This window comes from Theropithecus gelada, chromosome 3, assembly GCF_003255815.1.
Source record: "Theropithecus gelada isolate Dixy chromosome 3, Tgel_1.0, whole genome shotgun sequence".
NCBI lineage: Eukaryota > Metazoa > Chordata > Mammalia > Primates > Cercopithecidae > Theropithecus > Theropithecus gelada.
Genome location: NC_037670.1, coordinates 111,736,408 through 111,763,124, shown reverse-complemented (window position 1 = coordinate 111,763,124; position 26,717 = coordinate 111,736,408). Strand labels below are relative to the sequence as shown.

At 39.2% G+C, this 26,717-nt stretch overlaps 2 protein-coding genes across 32 annotated transcripts in view; one reads left to right on the top strand and one right to left on the bottom strand.

Moving 5' to 3' along the window:
• KRIT1 (KRIT1, ankyrin repeat containing) overlaps positions 1 to 10,258 on the bottom strand; it is a 47,564-nt gene extending 37,306 nt beyond the window's left edge. For 2 of the 31 annotated variants that reach the window (XM_025378252.1, XM_025378281.1), the window contains exons 1-7: positions 9,926 to 10,236; positions 9,029 to 9,301; positions 8,127 to 8,274; positions 6,155 to 6,258; positions 5,341 to 5,500; positions 2,008 to 2,100; positions 748 to 877 (exon numbers count right to left, since the gene is read on the bottom strand). In XM_025378252.1, the coding sequence (XP_025234037.1) occupies positions 748 to 877; positions 2,008 to 2,100; positions 5,341 to 5,500; positions 6,155 to 6,256 (485 nt within the window). In that variant the 5' untranslated portion in view covers positions 6,257 to 6,258; positions 8,127 to 8,274; positions 9,029 to 9,301; positions 9,926 to 10,236. Of the gene's footprint in view, positions 1 to 747; positions 878 to 2,007; positions 2,101 to 5,340; positions 5,501 to 6,154; positions 6,259 to 8,126; positions 8,275 to 9,028; positions 9,302 to 9,560 lie in introns of all 31 variants that reach the window. The other 29 variants (XM_025378258.1, XM_025378284.1, XM_025378264.1 and 26 more) reach the window with 27 other exon arrangements.
• A 111-nt stretch (positions 10,259 to 10,369) lies between these two features.
• The window catches only part of ANKIB1 (ankyrin repeat and IBR domain containing 1), a 155,703-nt gene continuing 139,355 nt past the window's right edge, over positions 10,370 to 26,717 (top strand). Inside the window, exon 1 of the mRNA XM_025378251.1 lies at positions 10,370 to 10,649. The gene's annotated coding sequence lies outside the window, so the exon portion shown is untranslated. The remainder of the gene's footprint in view (positions 10,650 to 26,717) is intronic.

Here is a 26,717-nt window from a genome sequence, read left to right as displayed (position 1 = left end):
ATAAAAACTCCTTTCAAAAAACATAAAAGTACTGTTAAAATTCAAACTACTGAGATGTAGGTGACATTAGCCCTCTTCTTACAGAAAGACAAAGGCATAAGAGGTTGAATGACTTATTCACTGATAAGAGTAACTCAATATTAAATGTATAGTTTCATAACAGGGGAATCTCAATTCTTAAGCCACGGCAGTGTTTGCCATTTCTGAAAAATAAAATTAACATGCTGTACCCAGGCCAGGACAACCTTATCTTGGGGTTTTTCATTTTTATATTAGAATTGAAAAACTTACCTTTTTTTTTTTTTTTTTTTTTTTTTTTTTTTTTTTTTTTGAGACGGAGTCTCGCTCTGTAGCCCAGGCTGGATTGCAGTGGCCGGATCTCGGCTCACTGCAAGCTCCGCCTCCCGGGTTCACGCCATTCTCCTGCCTCAGCCTCCGGAGTAGCTGGGACTACAGGTGCCCGCCACCACGCCCGGCTAGTTTTTTGTATCTTTTAGTAGAGACGGGGTTTCATCGTGTTAGCCAGGATGGTCTCGATCTCCTGACCTCGTGATCCACCCGTCTCGGCCTCCCAAAGTGCTGGGATTACAGGCTTGAGCCACCGCGCCCGGCCTAAACTTACCATTTTTTAAATACATATATTATTTTCATTATTTTCTTCTCAAAGTGTCTGTATCTATCAGAACTAACTTCTACTATAAACATGTATTTGATTAATTAAAAAATACTTCTAATGGCATTTCTTACTTATCCAAGGCTATTAACATCCTTGCTGTAAGTGTAGCAAAGTGAGTACTGGATTCACTACAGACTCGCATGATATCTTGAAAGCAGTAAAAAATTGGGCATCCTGGGGTATATGTATATTTAGTATTATCTGAAAAAGAAAAATAAAGAATTATGTTACCATATAAAAGGTTTACATCTGCATGTTTTCATCTAAAAATATATGTTACAAAATTAACACTTGTTAAGCATAAAATAAATTGTTCTAGATTTGGAATTAGAAGGCCTGGATTCAAGTGATGACTAGCTCTGTGACCTTGTCCACTCAGGTAAATGCAACATTTAGAATTTTGGAGGACTGCAGAAACTGTTTCCCCTTTATCTTCCTCAACAATGTTGTAAAACTCATTAATAAGATTTCCAACGCTACTTAAGATACTGAACTTTTTAACCTAAGTATGCCTGGAAAAATATATCTGGAATGCTGCAGCTGCCTAATAAAACACATGTGAGCACTGTGTAGCAGCAGGCTGATGGGATGTCCACAGTAGGTGATTAATACAGTATATCATCAGTATTACTACTATCTTACATGATGCTAGTGCTCTGTAGTTTCCAAGGTTATTTCGTATCTAATACCTCATTGAATTTTCCAGCACCATGAAACAAGTGGAAGCAGGTAGCAATATTGTCCCTATTTTACAAATAAAGAGCTAAAGAGGAGATTTGCCCAAGGTCACAAAATTATAGGGCTGCAAGGTCTGTACTGAAACTCAATGTGTTTATTATGCCAGGGTGTCAAAGGAATAAAATACTACATTTTCACATTAGGTTTCCTTTTTAAAAATATTACTGATACTATTAGGCAGATTATATTAGAACCATTATTGATTCTTGTCCCAAATACAAGATAGGTGCTGATCATAATCTGTTAATTTTCCAGAATACTTCAGGATCAATTTTTATTTTATCTATGGCATATCTTTAGAAAAATCCTTTATTGTAACCTGAGCACTTTAAATTTCAATGATGCCTTCCCTCCTCATTTCTTCATCCTTTTAAAAACTAAAACAAAAACATTACTGTTGAGCCAAGAAGCCTGTATATTATTTTGAAATCAAAATGTCTTTAACTAACATATTTCCCTTCTTCTATTAATTTTAAAATATGTATTTTATAATATTATAGTAGTAACTATGAATGCAAATTCCTAAGTTCCTCAGTAGACCTTTATTAGCATCTAAAGTATATGAAGATTTGTAAGATATATTTAGACTTTACCTTTGACAACTGATGGAACAATAAATAATGACGCTTCTCTGCCCATCTTCTCTCCATCCAGAGGAAATTTTTTCATTAGTACAACTCGTTTTCCTAATCATTTTTAAAAAGTTAGCAAAACAAAAATAATACACTTTTAAATCTTACAAATTACCTTGAGAATTAGAAAATAGATACTTCAAAAGGCAGCATTAAGAGGAACTGAAATATACTAAGTCAACTTTATTGTATGTACTAAAAAAAACTGATAAATGCAAAATCATTCTGTGGACAATCCTTGTAGATTTAGGGTCCTAGTCTTGACCCCCTAGAAGAGAAGCTTCCTAAGCAAAGCTAGGAAAACTGTTCTGCTAAGAGCTGAGAAGGCAGAACAACAATGTACTCTGCAGGGTCAATAGGCATATACCACCTCACTCAACTAGGATAGAGACAGTAAGAATTTTATTATATTCTGGCATATGTAAGTTTCAAAGTCTTAATGTTTAGTGGCTCTTCATTTAATATTTAACCTCCATCCTCAATTTCAGGTTTTATTAAAATCTGATTGGGCTACAAACTATTGTTCTGAATTGTAACTACCATTCTTAATGTTTTTCCTGAATTGGCAGTAAGTTATTAATGAATAATAACCTACAAGTCTTGTATTCTAAAACCCCTCATCCTCTAGACCTTTGTCATACTTTCAATGCTTCCAATTTCCTCACCCTAAGAAACAGAACCTCGTTCCTGACCAAGGTAGAAATGCCTAGTAGGCAGGTGGGATGCCTTCTCTGGGCAGGTAAATGATGCAAGACTTCAAACAGATTCATTTATTCACAAAATATCAGAGTCAATATTTGTGATTATTAAGACCTTCTATATTATAGCCCCCAATTATTTCACGAAATGAACACTTGTACAAGATATAAGTGTTAGATACAGAACATTCTAATATACTTCAGAGGCACTATTTCTTTTGCCTGGCTTGAAGTCTTGTCTCTACTTAATCTTTCCTGCCTTGCTGTTTCCCCAAATCCAGTTATGATCTATTATTTAAATGCCTATTTTGCAAATTATATATGTAACTATGAGATCTGTCAGTGGGGCAGGGAAGCACTGACAAGTTAGGAGATGAAAGTTCTAGTCCTAATTCCTCTACCAATGGAAATGCTTATAGGAGGAGACAGCTTATGCCTGCATTCCCATTTTACAGATGTGAAAATCACTACCTATCAACGGGATCAATTTAAGAATTTCATGTATAAGTGTAGTAGTGCTTTGTAAATGACATACAACACAGTACAAAAATATTAAGCCTAACCACTGCTAATAGTCATTTGTGATTTTCATGTGATGTTTACATAAGGAATCATATTACTTCAAAAATATTTTATAGACTTAGAAAAACAAATAGGATACTCAGGATAGAGTATGGCTCGTTAATATATTATGCTTTTCTACTTTAATTTCTTGATAAAAGCTCCCTGAAAATATATTAGTACATTTTATGTCTGAGTATACAGGGCAAAATGGTGCTAGATACGTTTCTCGGTGACTGTCCACTCATAACTCCTCCTAAGGGAAACTACCCAGCCCTCTGGATCAGGGCAAGTTTTTGTTAACAGTGAGATCTCTTCCTTATCCCTCTGGGTAAAAGAACCTAGTGGCAGAGCTTAGTTAATGCATAACAAATTATGACTTGTCTATAATTTATGTCTATAATGATTTGTCAGCTTAAATATGTGATTTAGATAATCAGATTTCTGTCTCGGGGATTTGGTGTCAGGATAGATGCTGATAACTATAACGATCTGGCAATAGTAGAATAAGTTCAGATGAAAATTTATCAGAGAAGTCCAAGACTGAGGTAGATGAGACTGACCAATCTGTGGCATCCAAAGACAGTCTTCACATGCCTTGATTCCCAAAAAAGAATAGCTCCCTCCACCTTTTTAATAAGCTAAGATTGCTTTCTTGATCTTCTTATTATACAGTGAATCTGGTAATTAGAGAAAAGGAATTCTCTTTGTAAGACTCAGAGTATTTATCAGAGATCATATGCAGGAACTTTTTTTTATTTTTTTGAGATGGAGTCTTACTCTGTTGCCCAGGCTAGAGTGCAGTGGCACAATCTTGGCTCACTGTAACCTCCATCTCCCGTATTGAAGCATTTCTTCTGCCTCAGCCTCCTGAGTAGCTGGGACTACAAGGCGTGCACTACCACACTGGGCTAATTTTTGTATTTTTGGTACAGATGGGGTTTAACCATATTGGCCAGGCTGGTCTCGAACTCCCGACCTCATGAAACACCCACCTCAGCTTCCCAAAGTGCTGGGATTACAGATGTGAGCCACTGCGCCTGGCCACAGGAACTACTTATAATCCTGAGTTAAAATCCTTACAGTTCCAACCCACAAAAACTCTTCAGGCTCTATTAGGGGAAGTAACCTATCAGGGAGCTAAAATACAGTGAATGGTACCTCCAAAAGTTAAGAAACACAGGCTTATAGCTCAGTTATGTATCTCTAGAAAACAAATATCCAAAATAACTAATAAGTCAAACCACAGGATTTGGCTGTATCTCTGCAACAAAAATAATCTCTTTACTGAAACTGATGAATCAGACAACTAATCCCTATAAAAATGTACACTGAATAAGCTTTGAAAAACCAAAAAAGTAGGCATAGAGAGGTATGCTTTACTTCACTAACAACTGTTTTCTACTGCTGCTTGACTGAATTGGCTTTACTTTTTAAATTGTAGTAACTGAATCCTGGATGTAGTTTGTAGTTTCTGTAACATTTGACTGCTATCTGTTTCTATAGCCTGAGAAAATGGATCATTACTTTCTAATCACGTTCAAAGGCTATTATGTAATATTTTAAAGGGGGCCTCAATCTTTCAGGGTTAATACTTCCACAATTCAGTCTGACTTTCTGAAAAGGGTCTTCTTTCTATGACCAAACAGGAAGAAAACCTCTGCTACCTGGTAATTTACAGGACTTTCCCTAATCCACGAATATTAACTTTTACTTAGTTTTGGAGAGATGAGTATAGTTTCCTCTGTCATTAAGTAGAGAAACAGGAATAGTAGTTAAAAGATACTTACCTAGGGAACTATACTTCACACCAACATTGTGAATTCTTTAAATACTTTTCAACTTTTAAAAAATTTGTCAAGTTACATCTTGAAGGGGCTGGGGTGTACCTTAAAAAACACTTAAGTTTTTTTTGCAAGTTTGTTAAATGTAAAGGAATATAAAAAGAAATTGGTTTAATATGTGTATATTTTTAAAAGAATCTATCTCCACAAGTATTTTAAACAATGTATTTTTTAAAAAAGAAGTTTCCTACCTCTGATACCCTGGTTTGCAGGAGAAATTGGTTTAGTGGTTTCTACTACATAATCCAAAATGCCTTGTGTTATTTCACTGTTGCCTTGAAGTTTCGTTTCCAATAAAACTTTCTTTCTCTTTTTTTTCTGTCCTTCAATGGGAACCTCATGCAACAAAATCTTAGATGAGAAAAACAACATTAAGAGAAAGCTTAAAATAAAGTCTACCTGCCCTAGAAAACTACAATAAGCTAGTAGTCTTTCTCAACTCTAGCTGCATATTAGAATAATTTGGGAAGCTTTAAAACAATAGCAATGCCCAGCCCCATCCCACACGGATAGGAATGTCTGGGGTCTGGTTCTTACAGTTTTAAAAGTTCCCCAGGTGATTCTACAGTGCAGCCAGGAGTGAGAAATGGTAAGCTACAGCACTGCTGAAGCAGTAGCCTACTGAGAAACCCCACAGTACCCTTTAACAGGTTTCAGACAACCTTAAAAAATCAGTTTAAAGGAAATGCTAGATAAATTAGGTTAAATTATAAGTATTTCATATTGCTTGAAATCTGTTGCATAAAAAAGGTAACAATTCAGTTATATACATGTATATGTATGTACATATAGTCTTAATTACATGTTTACTACTAATAACCTACGTGTCAATAAACAGCAAATGGTCAAAAGGCACGCAGCAGAAAAAAGACAAAATAATGGGCAGAGACCTAAAATAATTGGCTTGTTAATACGAATTTACAAGATATAATAAGGCTTTATATATGAATGATAATACAGAATGACATTCAATGGTAGAAATAAATTATTATGAAATGTTCTTACTTCATATGACTTAGCTCTGTATTCCCGAGAATTGAGACTGGCAGTATTCTTTGGACGAATAACAGCAACATATGCATCTTCTATGTTTTCCGGATTTCCCATTGCTTTATAAAACAAATAAAAAATCCCTTGAAAGATTAAATGACACATTTGATGGCAACATAAAAAAAAAAGTAACACATCTTAAATTGAAAAATTTTATTTCCACATAATCATGTTGAAAAAATTTTTTAAAAAATAACATGTTCTCTATCCTAGAATATATAGTGCCTAAAAGGCAAGCCAGGAATGACTTTGACTGCATCTTTACTGTTCAACTACTCAAAACCTTAGCTGATAATTTAAGATTTCCTTTGTATTTTTTTCCTTTTAAAATAGGGTTATACATTTTCATAGGTGTTAACTGCATAGTAAGAATCTGCCTTTGGGGCCAAAAAAAAGTGATTATGATTATAAAATATCTTGTAAATAATGACTTGAAATAGTGATTCAGAATAATATACACTTTTTCCATAAATTACAAAAGTGAATGTTAGTTATACTGTTAACAGTTTGGAAGTTGGAAATGGTAGATGTTTTACATCCATTGACATTTATTCCAGAACTTTTAGCAAGGAGAACTTTGATATTAGACATTTAGATGAGCTAAAGCATAGTATATAATTTTCTTTCGAGTTGCTTATCACAGAACCAAAACTATTTGGTCAGTTAATAAAAGCCTTATGATGGTGATTTAAGAATCTTCCATTTCCCTCATCGAATTCCTTGATAATCCAATTTTTTTTTTTTTTTTAAACAGAGTCTTGCTCTTTCGCTGAGGCTAGAATGCAGTGCACAATCTTGCCTCACTGCAACCCTCGCCTCTTGGGTTCAGGTGATTTTCCTGGCTCAGCCTCCTGAGTAGCCGGAATTAACAGGCGTGTGCTAGCATGTTCGGTTAACTTTTGTATTTTTTAGTAGAGATGGAGTTTCACCATGTTGGCCAGGCTGGTCTCAAACTCCTGACCTCAGGTGATCCGCCTGCCTCAGCCTCCCACAGTGCTGGGATTACAGGCGTGAGCCACCACACCTGTCAATAATCCAAATTTTTTATTCCAAATATATTCACTGTGTGTGTGTGTATATGTGTCTGGGTGTATGTGTGTGTACATGCATATACTTTGTCCCCCTAAATCTTAAGACTCCATTGCGCAATTTTCAACAAGTGACTGAATTTCAACTACAATCTTGGTTGTATAATAGTTATCTTCATTGAGTAAATTTCTTTAATGGCTACGCTAAAGTGCATCTTTCTGTACTGATTATTTTCTCTCTCTCTCTTTTTTTTTTTTTTTAAAGCTTCTCGCCATTTATTTGTCAGCAAATTTCTAAAAGAACATTAAAGAAAGAGCTTCTTTCCCGGCTATGTTGAGATGAACTTCTTCAGTTTTTAAAAAACCACTAGGCATTAAAATTATCTGTTCATATTTAATGAGTTCCCTACTGCTGCAACTCTCAAGATAGACCATTTTGAAGAAAGGGTTTTGAATGTTATTTGAGAGGAGATAGAGTAATTATCCTGTTTTTTCCACTGCAGCTGAAAATACCACTCTGTAACTTTTAATTCACTTCCCTAAATAACAATGCCTTATGATTGTAAAATTACCTTAAGAAGAAGTTCTGTTAAAATACAGTAGCTTTTGGCATTTTTCACAAACTTTAGCCTAAGATTAAAACAACCATTAAAATTATTGTACGAAAATTTTACATAAAATAAGTAACTTTCAAATTTATCTTAGATTCTAAAACTTTCCATTGATTTAGATCCCAAAAAACCCTATGGATCTTTCACTAGAAAAAATACAGTAAAACATTAGGATAGAGACATTTCATTGTGTGAAAAGTTTTGAGGACATTTCATTCTTTATCATTATATACTTTATGAAATTTTTTTCAGTCCAATTTTTTTCATAAGATCATTCTTAAAACCCACCTCATGCACCAGACCTTCCTACATCATGTGAAAAGGATGAGGCCTTTTTCTTCTCAGAATTTCTATTTAGCAATTACTTTTCACCACAGATTAACAATGACTTGGAGATAATAAACCTTTACAAATTATGAGACAGACGCATTGAAGACTGCAAGCCCCAAAAAGAAAGACATTGTATCGTGATATAGGGCACAATTACAGAAACCATTTTTTCTATTAAGGACCTAAAAGAGAAATCAAGTAATTCTTAGTTTTCTAAACACAATTTAAAGCAAATCAATTCCTATCTTGGTCAACTCATGTTAAGAAAACATTTACTAGAAAAGTACTTTGTCAATACTCATCACTTCTCTAGAATATTTAATTAATACTGCACAGAACCCTGAACTTTTAAAAGGTAAACAAATGTGATTTTAAAAAGACATAACTATGAAAGTAACAGTATCTGGTTTTCTTAAACCAAACACTTTTTTTTTTACCATTTCCCCAAAATATTCTTAAAATTCATTTTCAAGAACTATTCGTACTTGACTACTAAAAATCTACATTCTTCCAGTGACATGAAAGAAGGAAACAAAGGCTTAAGTCAGGAAAATAACAAAAGTAACTAACATAGGAAGGTAAAACTGCTAAGGGAGAAACACATACAAATTGATAGAGACGGAGTTTCTAGAAAATGAGTAGCTTGAACTAAAATACGAGAAAGGTATAACTAGAGTTTGCAATATGTTTAGACTGAGTCTGAGAAGAGGGTTCAAGTGAATAAGTACAGGAAACGTGGCATTTTGTTATATGGCTCACTCTATTCTGGAAAATGTTAGGCACAAATGATAATATGCTGCCTAAGTAATAAGACCGTATAAACTAGTGGAAGTGGTCCTTAATTGGGGAGTGGCACCTACCTGGGATCACTGGAAAATATGGAGGGCATTTCTGGTTGTCACTATGACTGATGAGGGGAGATGTACAACTGCCATTTAGTGTCCATGGAACAGGTTTGCTAATATCCTCTTAGTATGCTAGACAGCGTTTGCAAACAGAAACTGTAAAGGCACATAAGCACTCCAGAAGAGTAAGAAAATAATGAGGCTGAGATCTTGGGTTAGACCAGCGAGATGAAATACTTCTGGTGAGGCTAAAAACAACATGTAGAAAAAGCGATGAAAGCCAAAAACCTTAAAAGGTGGAGAAAGGTGTAGAGGCGAGAAATGAGTTAGAGGGGGAGAAGTGAGTTAGAATGACAAGCTGTGAATCCCTGTCCCTGCAATGACAAAAATACGTAATCACTCTGCCTGGGAGGTTTCTTCCTGCGCCACCACCCATCAACGTCCACTACCGGGGAAAAATGTAAGTAAGCCTCTTTGTTCAAAGAGTTTCCACCCAAAAAGTGGCTTTGGTTTCTCGGTAACTACGTGTGAAAAATAAACTCCTTGCCTGGGGCAACTAGATGTGGAGATAGTTCAGTCTCCCACCTCTGTTTTCCCTCGCTGGAGTCGAACTTGCTCCTCCTGTTTCCCGAAGGACACCGAGAGGTCCCACCCGTATGGCCTGCCGCGACTGCCTCTCCGGCCGCTACATTCAACTAAATGGGTGGGACAGTCACCTGGCGAGGGGGCACAGGGACCGTCACCGCTTTCTCATTCCTCCTTCCCTCCTCCCAGGCACAGCAGCCCGGCCCAGCTTCCTGTGACAGAAAAACCCTCAGTCGCCAAAAGAAAGCCGTCCTGAGGGTTCCCGCGCGCTCCCCACCCGGCACCCCAAAAGCTGAGGTCTCTGGAATCGGAAACCCTCTTGCCCACCTGCTCTTTACTGTCCTTCCCTCTCCTCGCACCTCAGCACCATTCACCCTTCACCCTCTCCCAAAACTATGGGGTCCCAGGTCTTCAAAGGCCTTAGCTTTCCACTCAGCCGCTACCGTAGCTACGAAATCGCTTCCGGGTTCACACCCTTTGCAGCCTCGCGGTTGGCGGTGGAAGAGCTTCCGGGTCGGCCGCCGGGCTGCTGCCGTTCTTGCTGCTTTTCTCTGGACCTGCAGTCTCTCTGGGGCTGGTGGCAGGCGACTAGGAGACTAGGGTGGTGGCGGCGGGGGTGCCAGCGGCTGAGTAGGAGCCGGAGGCGGGGGAGGGGAAGAGGGCGGCCGGGGCTGCGCGCGCGCAAGGCTGGAACATGAGCCGGACTTGACCGCGAGGCGGAGGCAAGAGCCACCGCCCCCTCTTCCCCTCCCCCGAGTGAGGCGGCGCAGCGGCCGGAGAGGGATGGGGGGCGCCCGCCCAGTCTGAGCCTCGCCGCCGGCGCCTTCGGCTCACGCAGCGCTTCCCGCGGGCCGCCACTGCGCACCCTGGGCCACATCAGCCTCCTCCTGACGGGTGCACCCGGGCCGGCGGGGAAGGGGCACCCGTCCGAGTGGGTGGGGCGGGCAGGGTACCTAAGGTCACCAGCTCGGCTGTAGAGGCAGGGGCGGCCGAGGCGGAACTGCGGAGTTGCTGGGTCCACCGACCCTTACCCTCAGCGGGAGAAGTAACCGTAAGTCTCAGCTTCGCGGTACGAATCTGTTTGAGGCTGCCTCTACCCATTTGTGGCTCCGAGTTCAGAGCTATCTAGTTCACACCCTCCTGGATCTACTAGGAGTGTGCCTGTCTCCTGTTTTGGAGCATTGTCCCTCTGTCTGTCCCCATCCCTGAACAGGCAGCATTCTCCGCCCACAGGGCTTTTCTCCCAGCGAATTTGCAAGCCTCGGGTTTTCGTGACGCGTCCCATCCTCCCCATCTGGATGCATCTCCTTGTCCCTCTGTCCTCAAAGGATCTGTGTCCTTCCTCGCAGCCTCCCTCCCACCCCCCCATCCCCCCATCCTTTGAGACGTGGAAAGCCACGGGTTCTGCCGACCTCGGGGGTTAGAGACAGTCTTGAGAAGCGGATGGGTAAAAGTGCTCTGCAGGGCTGTGATGGGTGGGGATAGGTGCAGATGGCTCCAGTGAACCTTTATTTTTGCAGCTTCTGCCACCAAAACAAAAGAATGGAGCGCTCCCCTGTATTATGATTGTTCTGCCTATGTATGAGCTGTTTTCTGTACGTAGCTGTTTGAGTCGCAGGAAATTGAAACTAGAGCTGTAATAAAGCATCTCCTGAGGAGATTTTGAGAATTAGTCTCCGAAGCTCGATTCACGCGGAATGACATATCGAACAATCTTGTATTGAAATGACCATCCATTTCAGAAGAGCTTTACTGGTAGAGCTGATAGATAAATGTAAAGATAAGAATCTGCTGTTTCAAGTAGTGTATTTTAGATACCTTTAAATTTTATTGTTTTAATTTTCATCTATTTCTTAATTTGTGAAGTATGTGGGTATGTGTAAGGTGTAAAAATCTTTGTATTGGAAGCTTTTGCTTTGTTACAAGCTTTTGCTTTGTTTCTTTTGAGACAAGAGACTTTTAAAGATCGTATTAGATTGTACTTGATAATTATTTTGAATTCTTAATTCCAGAGAAATCTTTTTTTGTATCAGCCACTCACAGATGTTACTCACATTGGTGCCTGTGACCTTCCTGCTTCTTAAACTGTGAATGTCTTCAGTGTATTTTCAGAGTTTGGAACTAGACGTTTTTTCTCATTAGAATTTGATTTGCTTTTTAAACTGCTACTGCAGAACTTTCCAGAAATTAGATTTAAAAATAATTTTAATGCTGTCAGTGATTGGACAATAGCTCTTATATGACTTTATGCATTTGCTACTTTTTAGAGCACTATAGGAAGCAAACGATGATTTAAGAATAATTTTACTGTGTACTGCAGGTTGTTATTCTGCAAACTACTGTGTAGTGTAGGCTGGTAGCTTTGGTATTTTGTATTGCTGAAAAACATTGTTATTTCATTAAGAAAGATGGGTGTATTTAATGATTTTTCCCCCCAACTTCCTTTCAGCAGTTAATTTTGGGCTATTATCTGATTTGTAACTTCTCACTGTTCACAGATTTTAATTTGAAGTAGGCTCAGGAGATGTAGTTCCAACTCTCTCTCTGGAAATGTACTTAGCACAGAAGCCAAGCACTGTACAGAGTTGAGTGTATTATTAAGGGTGTGGCTTTTGCTTTCTGTAAAATTGTTCAGTTTCTGAATAAGAGTAGGGTGCTCTAGTGAGGTGATGGGCGCTATCTTGGAGAAGTCTTAGAAAAAATGTTGTTGATTCTCTCTTTTACTTGGGGTAGGATGGGGAAGATAGGACCATATTTTCCTATTTCACTGTTCCCTTGACCACTACACCGAGAATTTTGAGTTTTCAATATGTAAGGAGTCTGAAACTGCAGACTGTGCTGTAAACAAGGGCTCTAACAGGTAGGTGACTCCTGAAACATGGGAGGGAAGTTTTGTTAGCCACTCTTTTGTACTCCTGTGGCACTGCCCACTTCTCAAAGAGTGAGTTTTCTTTCCTCTTTCTTTTCTGGGGTATGCACTCAAACTTCTGAAAGTGAAATATGTGTCTTTACAGCTTGCTGGTAGATAAAAGTGCAAGCTCATTTTCATATATAAGTAAATGGAAGAACTATGAATTAAGTTAATCTGAACGTCCTTGAAATGAAGTTGGAAAAGATTCCTCAATGCTTTAGGTAATTTTTCCCACTTTGAGGATGCATATAACATTTATTTAGATTAAGTTTTAAAATATTTCCTTCAAATATTTGACACATTTGCCAAAAAGGATTTGGGAGTGGACTAAGTCACTATTAAAGAGACCAGTCTGGGGGGACTTTTTATACATTGATCTAAAAATGCTTAGGTTTTCAATTTACTTTTCAAAGTGGCTTCCTTGGGGGAATGGTAATTTTTGGATTCTCAGTTTATTTTTCAGACAACCTCAGACTTCCTCTTTCTTTTCCAGATTCTCTCTCTCCTTTCCTTTCCTTTCCTTTCCGTTCCTTTCCGTTCCGTTCCGTTCCATTCCGTTCCTTTCCTTTCTTTCGAGATGCAGTCTCACTCTGTCACTAAGGCTGGAGTGCAGTGGTGTGATCTTAGCTCAGTGCAACCTCCGCCTCCCAGGGTCAAGTGATTCTCCTGCCTCAGCCTCCCGAGTAGCTGGGACTACAGGCGCCTGCCACCACACCCAGCGAATTTTTGTATTTTTAGTAGAGACGAGGTTTCACCATGTTGGCCAGACTGGTCTCGAACTCTTGAACTCAGGTGATCCCCCTGCCTTGGCCTCCCAGAGTGTTGGGATTACAGGCGTCAGCCACTGCACCTGGTCTTCCGGATACTTTCATGTCTATTTCATTTCCATAAACCTTTATTGAGCATCTGCTGTGTGTGCCAAGCACTTCATTAGGTTCTGAAACTACAAGGGTAAATTATTCAAGGTTCCTTTCCTCATTGAGGTTACCAGTCTAGATATTTGACTGTTATTTCTATTCACTTGCCTTTATTGGCTTCTCTTACAGGTTTTTAAGCCACTTGACCCTGTTTCTAGATTGTTTCATATTCTCTGTGTAAGAATATATGCAGCCAGGCACTGTGGCGCACGCCTGTAACCCCAGCACTTTGGGAGGCCGAGGTGGGCAGATCATGAGGTCAGGAGATCGAGACCAGCCTGGCCAACATGGTGAAACCCTGTCTCTACTAAAGATACAAAAAACTAGCTGGGCTTGGTGGCACGCCCCTGTAATCCCAGCTACTTGGGAGGCGGAGGCAGGAGAATCACTTGAACCTGGGAGGCGGAGGTTGCTGTGAACTGAGATTTCGCCATTACACTCCAGCCTGGGTGACAGGGTGAGACTCCGTCTCAAAAAGTAAATAAATAAATAAATAAGAATAAGCACGATAGATGCCATTTACTGAGTGCCTAATTTGTGCCAGTCACCGTGCTAAGTGCTTTACCTACATTATCTCATTTAATCCTTAGAACAGTCCCAAAATATATATTATCTCCATTTAAAGACCCCCCCACACACAAATAAACTAAACTAATAATAATAATAAAAAGCGATACAGAATCTGGTGTATAGTATTACTGGATTTTTTTTTCCTTGTAATATTCTCAAAAAGATTTGACTTACAGTTCTTACAGGGGAGAAGCTGTCATATAGTCATTAACAGATTTTAATTCTCTAATATTGCTTTGAATAGAAAAATCCTAATTTCATAAGGTGCTAGTGTATTTTGTGTTCTAAAGCAGATAATTTGGCTGAGCTCGGTGGCTCATGCCTGTAATCCCATAACTTTGGGAGGCTGAGGCAGGCGGATCACCTGAGATCAGGAGTTCAGTACCAGCCTGACCAACATAGAGAATCCCCATATCTACCAAAAATGCAAAATTGGCCGAGCATGGTGGCACATGCCTGTAATCCCAGCTACTCGGAAGGCTGAGGCAGGAGAATCGCTTGAACCTGGGAGGCGGAGGTTGCAGTGAGCCGAGATCAGGCCACTGCACTCCAGCCTGGGCAACAAGAGCAAAACTCTGCCTAAAAATAAATAAATAAGGCAGATAATTATATACTATCAAAATTAATTTTCAGTCGTTGTTTAAACTTTTGAAAAGACATAATTCTAAAGTTCATTATGGTTAACTGTAACAGATCTTCAGGCATGTTTACCTTTTTTTCCCTCTAGTTCAGCAATGGGACCACAAGCTTTTAAGATGTGCTAGAAATGTGTGTATTCTCCAGGAAGGGTAGAGTATTGAGCCATGTGAAATCTATTCAGCTTTAAAAATTTTTGAGTTTAATTTTGGCAACTAAGGGCCTTGGAGAGTTTTAGTTTCTGCAATGAAAGTGTATTCTTTCAGATTTGAAAATTATCATACTCATTATTGGTAGGATATATGCTTTATCAGCAATTTGATATGGTTCAGTCTAATAATTTTTCGGGCACTCAGCATTTTTTAAAACATGGTTTTCCACTGTCAACTGTTTTCTCCAAAAGTCTTATTTTTATCCTAAACATTTGATTCTATCATTACTTTTTAACCAAAAACTGTTAGCAGTTTGCTATTCTTAGGAAAATGATTTTTACTACTGGTTATGCACTCTTCTGTTTTTAGGACTTTAGAGCAGATATTTAATACTTGAGTTCCTAAGAAAGTTAATCCTTGATATTTTTCTGTCTTCAGTCTGACATACAATTTTAACTTATCATAGACAGTCCTTCCCTTTCAGTGTAGCAAAGTCCTTGCTACTCAAGTCACTATATTTTTCTCGTTGAAACAGTACTGGAGGTAGAATTCCTGTTCAAGGACATTAACAATGACTAAGTTATAAATGGGCTAGGTGCTGGGACTACAAAGATGAGTAAGTCAAGATTCCTTTCCTCACTGAGCTGTAAAATACTCATTTAAAATCCATGAAGAGAAGGGAGAGTTCATTGAGATGCTCTTAGTTCTCCAAATAGGCATAAAAACATTGCCCTTCTTGTTAATGTGTCCCTTCAGAGTATGGTAAAGGAAAGTATGTAAATCAACATATTCAGTCAGGGTTTTCTTTCTGTTTCTTGGCCTTAGGCAATAGGTGATTCACATTTGCTCTATCACTAGATGTTCTATATCACATCTTTATTTTCAGATGAAAAAATCATTTTGAAACAATTTCAAATTTAAAGAAAAAATGCCAGAACAGTACAAAGAACTTTTTTTTTTTTTTTTTGAGAAGGAGCCTATGTCTGTCGCCCAGGCTGGAGTGCAGTGGTGCGATCTCGACTCACTGCAACCTCCGCCTCCTGGGTTCACTCCATTCTCCTGCCGAGTAGCTGGGACTACAGGTGCCCGCCACAACGCCCGGCTAATTTTTTGTGTTTTTGGTAGAGACGGGGTTTCACCGGATTAGCCAGGATGGTCTCGATCTCCTGATCTCGTGATCTGCCCGCCTCGGCCTCCCAAAGTGCTGGGATTACAGGCGTGAGCCACTGCGCCCGGCCACAAAGAACTCGTATATCCCCTTCACCCAGATTTCTCCTATTGTTAATGTTTTGCTTACTTCCATTGCCTGCCCTCTCTCTCTGTGTCTCCATACATACATACATACTCATTACAGTCTTTTTCTGAACCTTTTGGAGCAAACTGCCAACATGGTGTCACATCACCCCTAAACACTACAGCGTCTGTTTCTTAAAAATAAGCGCTCTCTTATACAGCCAACATACTACCATCCAAAGAAGAAAATCAACATGGATACAACACTGCTATCTAGTCCAAAGAATCTATACAAATTTCATCTACTATTCCAACAGTCTCTCTCTCTTTTCTGGCACAGGATCCTATCCAGGAATACGTGTTACAGTTAGTTATTATGTCTGTTCATAGTTCTTCAGCCTCAGTTTTCCATCTTTCACGTCCTTGATAGTTTTAATAAGTATATGCCCTGTATTCTGTGTGGTGACCCTCATCCTAGATCTATATGATATTTCCTCATGACTCCAATCAGGTCATGCATTCCTGGCAGTAATACCACAGAAATGCTGCTGTGCCCTTCTCAGTGTGTTGCATCTTGAGGCAAACTATGTAAAACCATGCCACTAATAGTGATATTGGCAAGATTATATTTGTGCCCTTTGTGATTGATTAGTGTTTGTGGAGATACATTCCAAAATTATGCTAGTATCGCGTTTCTCATCAACGCTCCACTCATTAGCTTTGGTGGGTGTCATTGGTGACTCCCACCTGAATTAACCACTTTTATGATGATTGCCAAATAATTTTTTTTTATTTCTGTTATTTCTTCTATACATATTAGTTGGTATTATGTTATAAGGTACTACTTTTTTTTTTTTTTTTTGAGACAGAGTCTTGCTCTGCTGCCCAGGCTGGAGTGCAGTGGTCTGATCTTGGCTCACTGCAACCTCCACCTCCCAGGTTCAAGCAATTCTCCTGCCTCAGCCTCCCGGGTAGCTGAGATTACGGGCACCCGTCACCACTCCCGGCTAATTTTTGTATTTTTAGTAGATACGGGGTTTCACCTCTTTCTCTCTCACTTATTAAACTTAAAGCAGTAAAGACTCATGGATTTCGATTTCGTTAAATGTGTTCTGATTTGTTGCTATTATTATTTATTTTGCTTTTTAAGGTAGTCCTGATTTAGCCAGTGGTAGCCTCTTCAAGCTGGCTCCTCTGCCCGTATATCATGCCCCTATCTCATTCATTGTGCATTTTCTTAGGACTTTCTGGCAGAACAAGCTGTTCCTGGTTCATCTTGTGCTTTGTCTACTAGAGTAGACAAAGTAGACATTTCTCCAAGGAGCTCTGTTTTTGTTTTTTTGTGGGTTGGTTGTTTGGGGTTTTTTTTTTTTTTTTTTTTTCTTGAAAGATGGTATTTAAAACAAAGATTTGGGGGCTTAGTTTGCTCATTGCTACTGGAATGTCATTGCTTCCAAGCCGTCATAGAAGACAGAATTAGGACACTTGTATATGGTTTATATACACACATATACAAAACACACACTCATATACATATGTAATTAGTTCTGTACCTGTGTGTACATATTACAGAATCATAAAGTTGTTACTGTAGTTCCAATTCTAGTCCAACACTCCAGGGTTTTTCCTAGCTTTCTCCCTTTAAGTGTTTATGAATGCCTTCTGCGGCAATAAGAAACTAGGCTTTGCATTAGCCTCAATATATTTATCATTTCCCCAGTTGTTTTACTTATTTGCCCAGTAGGCTACCATTCTCCCTGCCATGTAGACCATCTCCCACCTTCATCTACCCCTACTAATATGCATCATTAGCTGCTGGGCCTGCTGGCTTTTGTGTCTGTGGATCCACAACCCTTCACTGAGCCTATGACTCTGTGCAGCTCTCTGTTTCCACACAACATCCATTGTCCTCGCCTCTAGGCTAATTAGCCTGCACTTTTGGTAGTCTTCCCAACATGACCTCACTGCCGTGCATCTTCAGCTAGCTTGTGGACACCTTTACATGTTCTAATAGTTAATTTTTAAATCAATTTCAAGAATTTACAATTATACATATATGTGGTAGAATATATACACATAGTTTCCCCACACACAAATGGTAACATACTATATTAAATATTCTACACCTTTTTTTTTTTTTTTTTTACTTATCTTGAATACCTTTCCATTCTTTTTAACAACTTACGTAGTATTTCATTGTGCATGTGAGTTTGTATATACATCCAGAAACACGCATACACACACCTACACCTGCCTACCAGTGGTAAAATGTTTAACAGTCATAAATTTCTCCTGTTTTGGTAGTCATTCTTCTTTGCAGTGTGCCTTTGCTTTTTCTGTCTAGAGGTAGAATCTCTTTCAGTGAACCGAGATCGCACCACTGCACTCCAGCCTGGGCGACAGAGCAAGACTCCGTCTCAAAAAAAAAAAAAAAAAAAAGGAATCTATTTCTCCATCTCTTTCTTGAGTCTTGGCTGGCCTCATGACTTACTTTGATGAACGAATATGATAGAAGTGATCTATGAGTTCTGGAACCAACTCCTAACGAGGCTTCAAGGAATACTTTCTTGCTGCTGAGAGTGAGGAAGCTGGTTTAGTGTATGGAAGCAGTAGATGTGTCTTGCCGGAGAACCGAGATACCCCAGCTAACAGCAAGCACCAACCAGCAGGTGTGAAAGTGGGTTATCTAGCACCTAGTAGCCCAGCTGACCCTTTAGCTGAACGCACAGGAACCAGAGATGAAAACAGCAGAGAAACTGCTAGCCAACCTACAGAGTTGTGAAAAATAACATACTGTTTTGAGATACTAAGTTTGGGATGGTTTGTTCTGTAACAGTAGATACCTGAAACCTTAACTGTGTTCATTTTGGACATATGGATTGTCTTTAGTATTCTATTATGAATAATATGTAATTAATATCTTTGTGCATAGTATATACCAATTTAATTTTAATACTTAATGCTAAATTATTTTTCAGAAATATTGACACAATTTGTATTGTCACCATTAATGTCTGAGAGTAATTATTTCCTCTATCAACTGACTGTCACTGAATGCTTTTCTTTTATAATAAAATGAGTTTTTAAAAAAAGTTTCCTGTGGTGCATTTCCCTAACTACTCATGAGGCTAGCCATCTTTCAATGTATTTGTTGGGCATTTTGATTTTCAGTTCTGTGAATTGCTTATTCATATCTTTACTCATTTTTTCCTGTTGGATTTTTTTCCCTTACTAATATGTTGGTGTTCTTCGATATCCTTATTATGGATATCATCCTTTAACTTAATTTACAAATAAGTTTTGTTAGTTTGCTTTTGTTTTAGTTTATGGTATCACTTATTGTAAATTTTTCTTTTGTCATTTCACGTAATCATTGATATGGTTTGACTATGTCCCCACCCAAATCTCATCTTAAATTCCCACATGTTGTAGGAGGGACCCAGTGGGAGGTAATTGAATCATAGCATGGGGGCAGGTCTTTCCCGTGCTGTTCTCGTGATAGTGAATAAGTTGCACAAGATCTGATGGTTTTAAAAAGGGGAGTTTTCCTTCACAAGCTCTCTTCTCTTTGCCTGCTGCCATCCGTGTAAGATGTGACTTGCTCCTCCTTGCCTTCTGCCATGATTGTGAGGCCCCAGCCGTGTGGAACTGTAGGTCAATTAAATCTCCTTTTCTTCCCTGTCTTGGGTATGTCTTTATCACCAGCGTGAAAACGGACTAATACAATCATCTATATCCGTCTTTTTAAGACTTTTTGATGTTCCTGTCTTGAGAATCTCTCTCTCCTCTCTAGGTTAAACAAACTTTTTCCTAAACTTTCTTCTAACTTTCTCATCAAATAGGAATCATGTTCAACAGCCACAGAAATCCAAAAAAGGGTCGTATAAATAAACAAGGGGGATTATTTTCCTCAAGTAATGAGAAATTAGAGGTAGACTGTCCAGAGCTGGTATAGTGGTTCCACAGTGCTATCAGGAATGCAGGTTCATTTGTCTTTCTGTTTAGTCATCCAGGCTTGTCACCTCGTGGTCTTCAGATGGCATTCCAGACGGAGCAGTAGTTTCTTTATATTCTTTTGCTATCCGTGGCTCTGCTTGTTTTAACTGAGAATCATATCCAGTTTGGTGACTGTAACTTCTGGGGATGGGGCCAAGATAAAGCAGCTCCCTTCCCTCCCCCAGAATAACAAGTTCTTATGAAATATTTTTTTTCTGTTCTTTGAAAAAAATAGTGCTGATTTTGCTTTCTGTGCCATAATAAATATGTCTTCAGGATAAAGCCCCAGAATTTTTTTTCTTTAACCTATTGGGCTGTCATGTTTTAAAGTTATTTATAAGCAAACAGGGAAATAAACGTGATTACATTCTCAAATTGGAAATGTTGGGAACATGGAACTTCAGCATTATGTTCAATAAGTAATATTTATTCAGAGTGTTCTGTGTGTCAGTAACTATGTTAAACAATGGGTATAAAACTGAATATGGTATGATCCTCATCCTCAAAGAGTTTACCAGATAACTCAGGAAGCAGATAAACATTTAATTATAGTTTTAGATGGTGAGTTGAGTGTAGTATCAAGTTATGGAGAAAGGACTTTGAAGTTAGTTGAGGGATGGGGAGCTATTATCATGGAACTTGATAGCGAAAACAACTTTTAAGCTGATACTTGAATGACTAGTAGGAGTTACCCTTTTCAGGAGGAGCTGGTAGGGAGGAGGAAGCAAATTCCACGTGCTTTAGTAGTTTAGTGGGCGAAATTGAGTTATAAGTCATAGGCTGTGAAGAGATGAATGCTGGTCTTAGCAGGGACTTTTCATTACAGCTGGGAACCCTTAAGAAGGTTTTAAAATGGAATTGGACAAGATCAGATTTGCCTTTTTTTTTTTAAATTTTTTTAAATTACTATAAGTTCTAGGGTACATGTGCACAACGTGCAGGTTTGTTATATATGTATACATGTGCCATGTTGGTGTGCTGCACCCATAAACTCGTCATTTACATTAGGTATATCTCCTAATGCTATCCCTCCCCCTGTCCCCTCCCCACAATAGGCCCCGGTGTGTGATGTTCCTCTTCCTGTGTCCAAGTGACCTCATTGTTCCAATTCCCACCTATGAGTGAGAACATGCAGTGTTTGGTTTTCTGTTCTTGCGATAGTTTGCTGAGAATGATGGTTTCCAGCTGCATCCATGTCCCTACAAAGGACACAAATTCATCCTTTTTTATGACTGCATAATATTCCATGGTGTATATGTGCCACATTTTCTTAATCCAGTCTGTCACTGATAGACATTTGGGTTGATTCCAAGTCTTTGCTATTGTGAATAGTGCCGCAATAAACATACGTGTACATGTGTCTTTATAGCAGCATGATTTACAATCCTTTGGGTATATCCCCAGTAATGGGATGGCTGGGTCAAATGGTATTTCTAGTTCTAGATCCTTGAGGAATTGCCACACTGTTTTCCACAGTGGTTGAACTAATTTACAGTCCCACCAACAGTGTAAAAGTGTTCCTGTTTCTCCACATCCTCTCCAGCACCTGTTGTTTCCTGATTTTTTAATGATTGCCATTCTAACTGGTGTGAGATGGTATCTCATTGTGGTTTTGATTTGCTTTTCTCTGATGGCCAGTGATGATGAGCATTTTTTCATGTGTCTATTGGCTGTATGAATGTCTTCTTTTGAGAACTGTCTGTTCATATCTTTTGCCCACTTTTTGATGGGGTTGTTTGTTTTTTTCTTGTAAATTTGTTTGAGTTCTCTGTAGGTTCTGAATATTAGCCCTTTGTCAGATGAGTAGATTGCAAAAATTTTCTCCCATTCTATAGGTTGCCTATTCACTCTGATGGTATTTTCTTTTGATGTGCAGAAGCTCTTTAGTTTAATTAGATCCCATTTGTCAGTTTTGGCTTTTGTTGCCGTTGCTTTTGGTGTTTTAGACATGAAGTCCTTGCCCGTGCCTATATCCTGAATGGTATTACCTAGGTTTTCTTCTAGGGTTTTTATGGTTTTAGGTGTAACATTTAAGTCTCTAATCCATCTTGAAGTAATTTTCGTATAAGGAGTAAGGAAAGGATCCAGTTTCAGCTTTCTACTTATGGCTAGCCAGTTTTCCCAGCACCATTTATTAAATAGGGAATCCTTTCCCCATTTTTTGTTTTTGTCGGGTTTGTCAAAGATCAGATGGCTGTAGATGTGTGATATTATTTCTGAGGGCTCTGTTCTGTTCCATTGGTCTATATCTCTGTTTTGGTACCATATGCTGTTTTGGTTATAGTTTGAAGTCAGGTAGCGTGATGCCTCCAGCTTTGTTCTTTGGCTTAGAATTGTCTTGGCAATGCAGGGTCTTTTTTGGTTCCATATGAACTTGAAAGCAGTTTTTTCCAATTCTGTGAAGAAAGTCATTGGTAGCTTAATGGGAGCACTGAATCTATAAATAACCTTGGGCAGTATGGCCATTTTCATGATATTGATTCTTCCTATCCATGAGCATGGTATGTTCTTCCATTTTTTTGTGTCCTCTTTTATTTCACTGAGCAGTGGTTTGTAGTTTTCCTTGAAGAGGTCCTTTACAGCCCTTGTAAGTTGGATTCCTAGGTATTTTATTCTCTTTGAAGCTATTGTGAATGGGAGCTCATTCATGATTTGGCTGTCCTGTTGTCTGTTACCGGTGTATAAGAATGCTTGTGATTTTTGCCCATTAATTTTGTATCCTGAGACTTTGCTGACGTTGCTTATCAGCTTAAGGAGATTTTGGGCTGAGACAATGGGATTTTCTAAATATACAATCATGTCATCTGCAAACAGGGACAATTTGACTTCTTCTTTTCCTAGCTAAATACCCTTCATTTCTTTCTCTTGCCTGATTGCCCTAGCCAGAACTTCCAACACTATGTTGAATAGGAGTGGTGAGAGAGGGCATCCCTGTCTTGTGCCAGTTTTCAAAGGGATTGCTTCCAGTTTTTGCCCATTCAGTATGATATTGGCTGTGGGTCTGTCATAAATAGCTCTTATGATTTTGAGATACATTCCATCAATACCGAATTTATTGAGAGTTTTTAGCATGAAGGGCTGTTGAATTTTGTCAAAGTCCTTTTCTGCATCTATTGAGATAATCATGTAGTTTTTGTCTTTGGTTCTGTTTATGTGCTGGATTACATTTATTGATTTGTGTATGTTGAACCAGGCTTGCATCCCATGGATGAAGCCCATTTGATTATGGTGGATAAGCTTTTTGATGTGCTGCTGGATTCGGTTTGCCAGTATTTTATTGAGGACTTTTGCATCGATGTTCATCAGGGATGTTGGTCTAAAATTCTCTTTTTTTTGTTGTGTCTCTGCCAGGCTTTGGTATCAGGATGATGTTGGCCTCCTAAAATGAGCTAGGGAGGATTCCCTTTTTTTCTATTGATTGGAATATTTTCAGAAGGAATGGTACCAGCTCCTGCTTGTACCTCTGGTAGAATTCGGCTGTGAATCCGTCTGGTCCTGGATCTTTTTTGGTTGGTAGGCTATTAATTATTGCCTCAATTTCAGAGCCTGCTATTGGTCTATTCAGGGATTCAACTTCTTCCTGGTTTAGTCTTGGGAGAGTGTAAGTGTCCAGGAAATTATCCATTTCTTCTAGATTTTCTAGTTTATTTGCGTATAGGTGTTTATAGTATTCTCTGATGGTAGTTTATATTTCTGTGGGGTCGGTGGTGATGTCCCCTTTATCATTTTTTATTGTGTCTGTTTGATTCTTCTCTCTTTTCTTCTTTATTAGTCTTGCTAGCGGTCTATCAATTTTGTTGATCTTTTCAAAAAACCAGCTTCTGGATTCATTGATTTTTTTGGAGGGTTTTTTGTGTCTCTATCTCCTTCAGTTCTGCTCTGATCTTAGTTATTTCTTGCCTTCTGCTAGCTTTTGAATGTATTTGTTCTTGCTTCTCTAGTTCTTTTAATTGTGATATTAGGGTGTCAATTTTAGATCTTTCCAGCTTTCTCTTGTGGGCATTTAGTGCTATAAATTTCCCTCTACACACTGCTTTAAATGTGTCCCAGAGATTCTGGTATGTTGTATCTTTGTTCTCATTGGTTTCAAAGAACATCTTTATTTCTGCCTTCATTTCGTTATGTACCCGGGAGTCATTCAGGAGCAGGTTATTCAGTTTCCATGTAGTTGAGCAGTTTTGATTGAGTTTCTTAGTCCAGAGTTCTTGTTTGATTGCACTGTGGTCTGAGAGACAGTTTGGTATAATTTCTGTTCTTTTACATTTGCTAAGAAGTGCTTTACTTCCAACTATGTGGTCAATTTTGGACTAAGTGTGATGTGGTGCTGAGAAGAATATATATTCTGTTGATTTGGGGTGGAGGGTTCTGTAGATGTCTATTAGGTCCGCTTGGTGCAGAGATGAGTTCAATTCCTGGATATCCTTGTTAACTTTCTGTCTCGTTGATCTGTCTGATGTTGACAGTGGGGTGTTGAAGTCTCCCATTATTATTGTATGGGAGTCTAAGTCTCTTTGTAAGTCTCTAAGGACTTACTTTATGAATCTGGGTGCTCCTGTATTGGGTGCATATATATTTAGGATAGTTAGCTCTTCCTGATGAATTGATCCCTTTACCATTATGTAATGGCCTTCTTTGTCGCTTTTGATCTTTGATGGTTTCAAGTCTGTTTTATCAGAGACTAGGATTGCAACCCCTGCTTTTTTTTGTTTTTCATTTTCTTGGTAGATCTTCCTCCATCCCTTTATTTTGAGCCTATGTGTGTCTCTGCATGTGAGATGGGTCTCCTGAATACAACAAACTGATGGGTCTTGACTCTTTATCCAATTTGCCAGTCTGTGTCTTTTGATTGGACCATTTAGTCCATTTATATTTAAGGTTAATATTGTTATGTGTGAACTTGATCCCGTCATTATGATGTTAGCTGGTTATTTTGCTCGTTAGTTGATGCATTTTCTTCCTAGCATCGATGGACTTTACATTTTGGCATGTTTTTGCAATGGCTGGTACCGGTTATTCCTTTCCATCTTTATTGCTTCCTTCAGGATGTCTTGTAGGGCAGGCCTGGTGGTGACCACATCTCTAAGCATTTGCTTATCTGTAAAGGACTTTATTTCTCCTTCACTTGTGAAACTTAGTTTGGCTGGATATGAAATTCTGGGTTGAAAATTCTTTTCTTTAAGAATGTTGAATATTGGTCCCCACTGTCTTCTGGCTTGTAGAGTTTCTGCCAAGAGATCTGCTGTTAGTCTGATGGGCTTCCCTTTGTGTGTAACCCGACCTTTCTCTCTGGCTGCCCTTAACATTTTTTCCTTGATTTCAACTTTGGTGAATCTGACAATTATGTGTCTTGGAGTTGCTCTTCTCAAGGAGTATTTTTGTGGCGTTCTCTGTATTTCCTGAATTTGAATATTGGCCTATCTTACTAGGTTGGGGAAGTTCTCCTGGATGATATCTTGCAGGGTGTTTTCCAACTTGGTTCCATTTTCCCCGTCACTTTCACGCACACCAATCAGACGTAGATTTGGTCTTTTCACATAATCCCATATTTCTTGGAGGCTTTGTTCATTTCTTTTTACTCTCTTTTCTCTACAGTTCTCGGTTCATTTCGTTCATTTGATCTTAAATTGCTGATAATCTTTCTTCCAGTTGATCGAGTCGGTTACTGAAGCTTGTGCATTTGTCAGGTAGTTCCCGTGTCATGGTTTTCATCTCTGTCAGTTCTTTTAAGGTCTTCTCTGCATTGAATTATTCTAGTTATCCATTCATCCATTCTTTTTTCAAGGTTTTTAGTTTCTTTGTGCTGGTTACGTAGTTCCTCCTTTAGCTCTGAGAAGTTTGATCAACTGAAGCCTTCTTCTTTCAGTTTGTCCAAGTCTTTCTCCGTCCAGCTTTGTTCCATTGCTGGCGATGAGCTGCGTTCCTTTCTAGCGGGAGATGCGCTCTGATTTTTTGAATTTCCAGCTTTCTGCACTGCTTTTTCCCCATCTTTGTGGTTTTATCTGTCTTTGGTCTTTGATGATGGTGACGTACTGATGGGGTTTTGGTGTGGGTGTCCTTTCTGTTTGTTAGTTTTCCTTCCAACAGTCAGGACCCTCAGCTGCAGGTCTGTTGGAGTTTGCTTGAGGTCCACTCCAGACCCTGTTTGCCTGGGTATCAGCAGCAGAGGCTGCAGAAGATAGAATATTGCTGAACAGCGAGTGTTGCTGTCTGATTCTTGCTCCGGAAGCTTCGTCTCAGGGTGTACCCAGCCGTGTGAGGTGTGATGTGTCGGTCTTCACCTAGTGGAGGATGTCTCCCAGTTAGGCTACTCAGGGGTCAGGGACCCACTTAAGCAGTCAGTCTGTCCGTTCTCAGATCTCAACTTCCATGCTAGGAGAGCCACTGCTCTCTTCAAAGCTGTCAGACAGGGACTTTTACATCTGCAGAGGTTTCTGCTGCTTTTTGTTTAGCTATGCCCTGTCCCCAATGGTGGAGTCTATAGAGGCAGGCAGGCCTCCTTGAGCTGCAGTGGGCTCTACCCAATTCGAGCTTCCTGGCGGCTTTGTTTATCTACTTAAGCCTCAGCAATGGCGGGCGCCCCTCCCCCAGCCTTGCTGCCGCCTTGCAGTTAGATCTCTGACTGCTGTGCTAGCAATGAAGGAGGCTCCATGGGCTTGGGACCCTCCGGGCCAGGTGTGGGATATAGTCTCCTGGTGTGCAGTTTG